The following is an 8,334-nucleotide window of genomic DNA, read 5'->3' on the forward strand; positions in this document are numbered from 1 at the left end:
GTGAAGCTGCTGAGGGGTCCCACCTTTTTTTGAATGCCCTCCAACAGCACTTGGATCTGCCTCGCCAGGCACCCATTAGGGTGCAGCTCGTGCTGAAGTGAGGAGGTGCTTCCCTGGGCCATTCAGGAGTCATTGCGGCAAGGGGGTTGTAGCTGAACTGAGGGGGTGGTAGGACATTGCTTCCCAGCACAGAGAGCACGGTCAAAGGATTTGATGTGACCTCTGTTGCCCCATGCCCTGGGATCAGTGTTTCCTGCTTCCCTTCAGCATTCCCTGCTCTCTGTGTATTCACAGGACACAGGAAGATCTCACTGCCATGAGGGGGAGAATGAACTCCTTTCCCTGCTCAAGGCATGGCGAGTACCTGCTGTGAAGGCTTCCCTGCCCCTTCTACAGAGCACTGAGGACTTGAAAGCAATCCTCTGTACCACAGCAGCCTTTCTACAAGGTTTGTGTGGAGGAGATACTTATACCAGCACAGCCTCCCACTGTTGTCCTGTCCCAGGACCCCCTCTCCCTGCCCTTATCCTGGTTTTTCTTCCCAAGCAAACTGGTCCTTGGGGTTTTCTGGGCTGGGCTGAGCCTCTGGGTCTCAACTTTGCTGTTCATTATTCAAAGAGCTCTGCTTTTTCCCCAGCTAAGCCTTTCTCTGCACTGTCACAGGGCTTCTCTGCCTGTCTGTGGCTTTAGATAGGTGTCTGGGCACCCCAGTGATCTTGTATAAAGTGGAAAGCTATCAGGGGACCTGTGAGGATTTTCCTGTCTTCTGGCACCTGCCTTGCAAGTAGATCATTCCTGTTGGATTATGATCCTGCAAGAGCCATGCAGAGCTGTTGTGCAGCTTTGCAGCCTGGTGTTACAGCAGGTGACTGATCTCATGTGACTGCTGAAATCTTTTCCACTCGTAGTTTTCCCTTGATTGCTGTCTTGACAACCCCAGCAGCTCTGGGGGGCAGCCAGCATTGCCTTGCTGTGCTCTGGCTGATGCAGGGCTTTCCTGCGAGGAGAGAGGGCAGGAGCTCCTGCCCACAGACCTCTCAAAAGCCTCTAGAGTGGCGATAGAACTTCCTGGAGGGAGGTGACAGATGTGAATGTGAGGTAGGCATGTGAGAGGGGCCTCAGAGGGAAGCCTGAAATGGGGACTGAAAGAAAAGCAAATACCATTCATGATAAATACTCATGAATTAATATCCCAGTGCTGGGATCCCTACTGGAAAATGGCCCAGATGTGCTGGAAAAAGTCTTTCTGAGATTCTGCCCGTGCTTCCCCATCTGCACTGCTCTTGCTGTGGATGAATGCGCAGGTGGACCTGCCCAGCACCTACTTCTGCCCTTGTTCTGGGCCTGGGCAGGCACCTTGGTATCGGGGCTTGGAAGCTGTTACTTTTTCTGCTAGACATCTCCATCGATTGACTTGTTCTCTTGCAACACAAAGGTGGCAGCTTGGCACCATCCTGCTGTGTACCGCTGGGTGTGGAGGTGATCACACAGGTCCCTGTGGCACTGGGAAGAAAAGGGCACATACGCTTGTTTGGGAGCCAGGTGGGGCGGGAAGGGGAGCCGCAGAGCTGAGATGTTTGGTCTGTCCTAGGGCTGCAGGAGCTGGAGGCTGGGAACTTCCCCACTGCCCTCTCCCTCCTTCAGGAGGCTGCTGGAGGATTCTGCTCCAAGAGGGTCCTGGCACAGATCTACACCTGCCTTGGCTACTGTGCTCAGCGAATGGTAATGGCCAGGCCTCTCCTGCCACAGGGAGAGGGGAAACACAGCCTAGAGTGGGGTGGGAAGTCTCAGGCTGGTGTCCACACTGCCTCTGCCTGGTTCTGGGCTGCTGCAGGAAGGCGAGGTCTTGAGCAGAATTTGTTGTGGCTCCAGCCTCCTTGGGCAGCTGCAAAATCCAGGTATGGATTTTGGCTGAATGCAAACAGTCACTGCAGAGAGAGAAGCTCAAAAACCAGCCTGAGGAGGGCTGCCTTGGGCTAAAGTGCTGCCCTTGCTTAGTGGGGAGCACTGGGGAAGCAGGGTGGGGATCGGGATCCTGCTGAACAGTAAAGTTGTCAGCCAGATGTCCCTGCAATGTGAACCTCTTTCCATCTAACTAGGGCAAGCCTCAGACAGCCCTTCAGCACCTGAAACAGGCCCTCCAGGTAGACTTCCAGTGCCTTCCTGCCCTGTCCCACGTGGCAGCAATGTACCACGAGCTGGGGGAGACTGATGCGGAGCTGAAGGCCCTGGCTCTGCTCAATGAGGTTTGTCTGCTTCCTGTACTTCTGGGTTGATTTTTTCCCAGCAAAACCTGCACCGAGCTTTCAAGCAGGCTCCTGTCTTCTGGGGGGCTGTTTGACCCTGGAGGATCCCTAAAGTAGACTACAGCGATCCAGCCATAGTGCTGGCTTTAGTAGTGGGCAGGAAGGAGCCAGTGGGATCAGAAATTCCTGCTCAGCACCTAGTGGTTAGATGTGCCAAGACCTTTGCGTCACTGTTCATGTTCTTGATGGCTTGGGAGAAGAGGTTACACTCATGTCAGAAAGCCTCAGTCTCTTAATAAAGTATGTATTTGTGAAGAGGCCTTTAAAAGGCAGATTGTGGCTGTGAGGGTATGTGTGTTATCCATAGCAACCTTTGTCTGCCTGGGAGGAGCAGGTCTTTAGCTCTTCAGCCATTTGAAATCTGTAAGATACAAACACAGCTGTAGAGAGGGATCTCTCACTACGAATGGCCCAAGATCTGTCTAACTCGGTCTGCAGCTGCAAAGGGAGATGGTGTTTCAGGCAGCTCAGTGCACCTTGAACTAAAAACCTGAGGTGATCTGGGTGATCTTGTAAATCTGATGCCATGTGGACATCAGAAATCTGTCTGTCCCTGTGTGATCTGGGTGGATCTTCCTGGAAGCAGCTGTGTTGTAGCAAGTGAGAATAGCATAGCTGTGCTTATGAAAGTGCAGTGCTTGTGTTTGTCTGGGGGCATCTCCAGATGCCAGCAGTGGCAGATGAGTGCAGCTGTTTGAGACTTGACCAGCATGGTGTTGACCACAGTTTTTTGTTCTTGTTTCACAGGCTCTGGAAGAAGAAAGTCCAGCAGCTACTTCCTCTAGTCCATACTTCCTAATCCAAACAGAGCTTCTTGTCCACACACCAATACTAGATTTAATCCTTCGCCATCGTCACCCCTCTGAAGTGAAGTACCTGCTGGCACAGCGATGTCTCCAGGATGGGAGGTAACAACTCCTCTGGTCTGCTTGCAATATGCTGCTTGTTTGGGCTCTGCATTTTTCTCTGTGCTCCTGGAAAACATCCAGTTCGGTACTGCTGTTGTAGGTCTGCTCAGAGTGTCGGTATCACAACCAGAGCAAGTGTGGTACAGGGAGAGCCTCTGGGCTGGTGGTCCAGGTTCTATCTGGCTGCTGGAACTTCTTGGGGTCCCTCTGCTCCTTCCAACCCATGTTCTGTCTCTTTGCAGGGAGGCTGATGCGGTAGAACACTACCTGGATTTTCTGGCACTGCTTCAGGAGGGTCTGCATCAGCAGGTAGGTGTCCGGGTGAGGAGCTCCCTTGGTGATTTGACAGATCCAGGGTGTCAGCCCTGGACTCCAGGTTTCAGTGTCTAGTTTGAGATGTGAAGGAAATGAGGTGGGGGGTGGTGCTTCTGACCTGTGGCATGTCCGCCTTTGGATTCGCACCAGAGACCACTTGCCACTGCTATTTGGAGAAACAGCTTCCCATTCGCTGTGGGGAGCAGCTGTTGTCCTGGTTTTGGATGTCCTTCAAGAGTAGGGGTTTGCTGCCTTGACTCTTGATGAGCTGTCAGTGCTTCACAGCTTCTGCCTTCTCCAACAGGCTCCAGTGTCTGTGGGAGTGGGTCTGAGCTTTGCTGGGCTCTTGGTTCCCAGTAAGCCCAGGGTCAGTCTGCTTGGCTGGACGCTCTGCAGGTCTGTGACTGAGCACTGCCATCCCTTTTGCTCCCCAGGTGTCTCTAGATTGTAGCTCAGGTCTGCCCAGGATCCCTGAGGCGTTCCTGGAAGCAGCATCCGCCTTGGAGCAGGCTGGGAGGCACCAGGATGCCATAACCATGTGCGAGGAGGTCATCAGCCGGACAACTGACCTCATCCCGCAGATCTTACGAGTGGAGGAGAGGCTGGAGGAGTGCCCATCGCCAGAGGCAGGGCTGGCGGGTGGACTCCTGTCCCAGAAGGAGAGTCTGTGCTGCCTTGCCTGGAGAACAGCCGCATACCTGCACCAGGGGTGGGCATGGGCCAACCTGGGTGAGAGGAAGGAGGCCATAACCCAATTCAGCAGGTGACGAAGCCTCACTGGGAGAACAGGCCTCCCCAGAAGGCAGCAAGGGCTGTCGAGGGCCAGAGCAGGGCACAGCACAGCACAGGGGCTGGCCTGACAACCTGCAACTAGCTTCCTAGCCCTGGAATTGTACCAAAGCTTCTTCATCCTCTCACTTGCAGGTGCCTCAGCGATCTCGTACGAGTCCAGCTTTATGGGTCTGGTGCTGAACTAGCAGGTAGGACGCTGCACAGCTGGGACCTGTGTGGGGGCCTGGTTGCATTGGGATGTGTGTGCTTGGCAACAGTGCATACAGGAGCAAGGTGTTGGGCCCAGTGTCACCTCTGGCAGGAGGTGGTTCTCCCAGCGTGCTGAGCTCTGTGCCATGCTGGAGCCTCTGAAGGGACTGGCTGGTTTGCTTGGAGCAGGGTTTGGCCTCGGCTCTGTCTCCTTCCCTGCTGTCTTAAGTGACAGTTAAATGGGCTCTGAACCAGGAAGCTTCTCCAGTCCAGATTTCAGGGAAGAGATCTGTACCACTTGTGCAGATGGGCAAAGGCCAGGCTGCTGCTGAGGTCAGTGTTCGCTGCAGCCGTGTAATGAACCAAGCTCCTGGTGTTCCTCACCCTCTGCCACCTCCTGGCCTCTCCCAGCCTGGTGGAGAGGCTGAGCTCTGCCTTCTGGGGCCCGGGGACCTGGAAGATGAGTAGCCCAAATAAAGGTTTGGCCTGTCCTGGCTGCTAACCTGGCTCAGCCTGCTGGCACAAGGGAGGGAATATCTGGAGGATGCTGTCTCCAGGTGCATGTTCTTTCAGTGCCAGAGAATCTCCTGCCAGAATTGGAGGTGCTCCAGAAGATCAGATTGCTCTCTCTCATTGGGCGAGGTGTGCAGTTCCTGGAGCTGGGGAGGCACAAGGAAGCCCTGTTGGATTTCCATTATGGTTTGCAGACCTTGCCAGGTAAGAGGCTCATTTTGGTGAGGAACAGAGGGGATTTCCACAAATTTGTCCTGGGCTGCTTTTCTGTCTTCATCAGAAAGAGCTTATGCTTTAGACCACACTTACCTGGATGTCAAGGACTACAGTACAGCTACAATCAATGTCACATACTTGAAATGCTTCTGTGGGGCCTGGCCAGCTCACTGCCCTGGAGATGCAGACCAAAACTATTGTCAGAGGAGTCTATTAGAACCCTGCCCACAACCTGTGCCCTGAGACAGCCTGGAAATTTCTTCCTGCTCAGAGCCCAGCCTGGTACAGCCAGCTTTCTCACAGACAGGGTCTGCTTTCCCAGAACAGAGGAATTGGAGTCTTGCTTCATCCTAGGAAGCAGCATGCTCATGCCTGGCCATCCAGAGGCTGAGTATGGAGGCCTGTCAGTGGAGAGGGGAGCAGGGCAGGGAGCTGTACATGTCCTGAGCACAGCTGAGTGCTGCTCCCAGTGCTCTAGGTGTGCTGACACGCTGCAGAGATGTGAGCTTCACGAGGATTTGCCAAACCTGCTGGTCCCAGTCCTGACTGAGGCTTCCTCCCTTCGGGGGTGCAGACCTGCCTGCAAGGAAAACCCCAACCCGTGTCCCGACAGAGGTGTGGCTGTCTGGGCCGCAGGGCTGATGCCATCTGCCTTCACTGCCAGCCCTGGAGTTAATTAGAGCCTGTGACATAGCTGGGACAGTCTCCTCCCCATTACATCACCTCTCCTCGTGCTCACCTCCTTTGTCTGGCTCTGAAGCTGCTTTTGCAACACCCTGCAACCCACAGCAACACTGGGGACCTGCTCCTCCTCTGCTAACAGCTGAATCCCCCCCACTTCGTGTCTTGCAGGTGACCCAGCTGCTGCTTCCTACCTGGTGCAAGCCTTGTGGAAACTGAATCGAAAGCAGGAGGCGGCTGCTTACTGGCAGAAGTTCTTCCAGGGCCCCCCTGGGGAGGATGGGCAGCAGGAACATCAGGGAAGGTGTGTACAGGGATGAGTGGGATCTTAGCTGGCCACAGGAGAGCTCCAGCAGTGCAGCCCATGTTTCAAACTCTGTGGGACAGTTTAGCTCAGTTCCTGCTAGTCTGCACCCGCAGCTCAGATCTGTGTCTGAGGAGCTCCCCCTCACATCTACTCTGAGGGGCCATGGGCTGTGGCTCAGCAGGGACTCACTGGGGCACAAAATGCTGACATGGAGCTAAATGGGAGGGCAAAGGCTGGGGCAGAACTGGGGGCTTTGCACTGTCCATGGGGAGCGAATGGCTTATTCAGACCACAGCAAGGGAATGCCACGGTCCTTGCTGCTATGCTTCCTTCTCTTCCAGGCCCTTCCCATTGTACCTGGTTTCATGTCTGAAGCAGGCGTTCCCAGACAGGGATTCTCTTGCCAGAAGCATACAGGATTACCTCAGGACCACAAAGGACCCCCTGAGCTAAACTGATCAGTCTCCCCATCCCCACCTGCTGAAGTCTGCCTGTATCAGGCTGGCTGGCACGAGGCCTTTAAGGACTCCTCTAAGACTCAGAATGACTCTTGGATAAAGCTGGATTCCTAAAGGACTGAAACAAAATAAATCTTTAATGATAAAAGCCTCGGCTCTATTTGAAGTTTTTGCTGTTTTTCCAGAGCAAACCTTGACACTGCCTGGAGGGGCTGTGCCCTGGGTTCTTGGGGAGGTCAAGAGCAGAGATACCATTATCATGTATGTGGTGGGGCAAGCTCTGGGCTCTAGGGAGGTTGTGGCAGAGTCAGGCAGTCTCATAAAACAAAGTGTTGTCAGGTTGCCTGTCCTACTGATACAAGGAAATGATCACCTACTTTGCAACTTAATTACTTATAACATTATTTCTGAACATCTTAATAATCCTGCTTGCCTTGACTCTTCTGTGGAAGCTTACCAAAGACTACTGTGTTCATCAAAACAAAGCAGTTTTCTGTGGAGACTTATCAAGAATTACTGTGTTTGGCAAAAATAAGAGACATATCCTTGGAAAGTAGATGTGCTCTAACTAGTTTAGCCTTTGCAATAGATAGCTGTATATGGGCAGTAGAATTTAATATACTGGTGCTTTTAGATAAGATTGAGGTGGTAAACCAGCAGGAGCCACTCTTGTTATTCAAGAAATTGGCTAAGAGAATCTGTGCATGCTCTGAGGAAAAGTACAAGGTGAGAAAGACTGTGAGCCCCGAAGATGCCCACTAGGAGGTGCCTAATGCACAGGTGCCAAGACAACATAAACTGCAGACAACGACCTTTTGAACTAACCCAGCCTTGCTCATGCATATGGACATTTGTGTTACATAATCCAATGAATATGGATATCCACACTCTTAAGTTTTTAGTAAAATGGGCTGTTGATGTGCAAGCTTTGTGGAGAGATCCCCTTGCACCCTGCCACCGGAGTAAACGTACCTGCTCTATAACTCTGTTTTAGAGTGTTCCCACAGATCACTACCTGTGCCTTATATCCTGGCTTTGTATTCTTGTCAGTGTTTGGAGCCCAGAGCCTCTGGGCTCTTCTGTGACACAGCAGGGTGGGGAAGGGGCACTTGCTCCTGCCCAGCATCTGGCGCAGCTGATTTTGGGTGACCAGCTGAGCCTTGGGCAAGCCTTGCATCCCACAAGGGAAGGCAGGAGCTGCAAGGCAAAGCGTGAGTTGGGAGAGAGGAAACGAGATGACAAAGCTCAGAAGCAAGAGGTGGGAGCTGCTGCAGCACCCTCTGAACGCCAACAGGGCTTGGAAGGGGTTTTCACTGCGGTTCCTTATAGAAAAATACCTTGGCAAGTCGGATTCCCCCGTAGGCTGCAGGGATGGGGCTCCAGGTGCAACGTCGTTTGGTTCCAGCGGTGTTTCTGGTCGCAAGGAAACGCGCCCCGGGTGGATGCGAGTGCCTAAAGGGGGTGGGAACCGGGGTGCGGAGGGTCGCCCGGTCCGGCCCTGCCAAAAATACCGACCCGGGGAAAGGAAAACTGCCCAAAACATACATAAATGGGGGAGAAGGGAGGCGGGTGGGTGCTCTGGGTGGAGGGCGAGGCCGCTCGCACCCCTTCCCCTCGCGCCGCCCCAGCCCGCCGCCGCCATGCCACCG

The 8,334-nt window shown here is 53.6% G+C and overlaps 1 protein-coding gene across 1 annotated transcript; it reads left to right on the plus strand.

Moving 5' to 3' along the window:
- The first annotated feature begins 223 nt into the window (after positions 1–223).
- On the plus strand, positions 224–6,085 carry FANCG (FA complementation group G). The gene is made up of 8 exons (XM_026865544.1): positions 224–448; positions 1,592–1,722; positions 2,100–2,246; positions 3,054–3,214; positions 3,457–3,523; positions 3,964–4,292; positions 4,454–4,509; positions 5,084–6,085. Exons 2-8 carry the CDS (start codon positions 1,720–1,722, stop codon positions 5,917–5,919), a joined length of 1,599 nt encoding a protein of 532 aa, XP_026721345.1. The 5' UTR covers positions 224–448; positions 1,592–1,719; the 3' UTR covers positions 5,920–6,085.
- The last annotated feature ends 2,249 nt before the right edge of the window (positions 6,086–8,334 follow it).

Source organism: Athene cunicularia (assembly GCF_003259725.1).
Source record: "Athene cunicularia isolate RWA chromosome Z unlocalized genomic scaffold, athCun1 chrZ_part1, whole genome shotgun sequence".
Taxonomy (NCBI): Eukaryota; Metazoa; Chordata; class Aves; order Strigiformes; family Strigidae; genus Athene; species Athene cunicularia.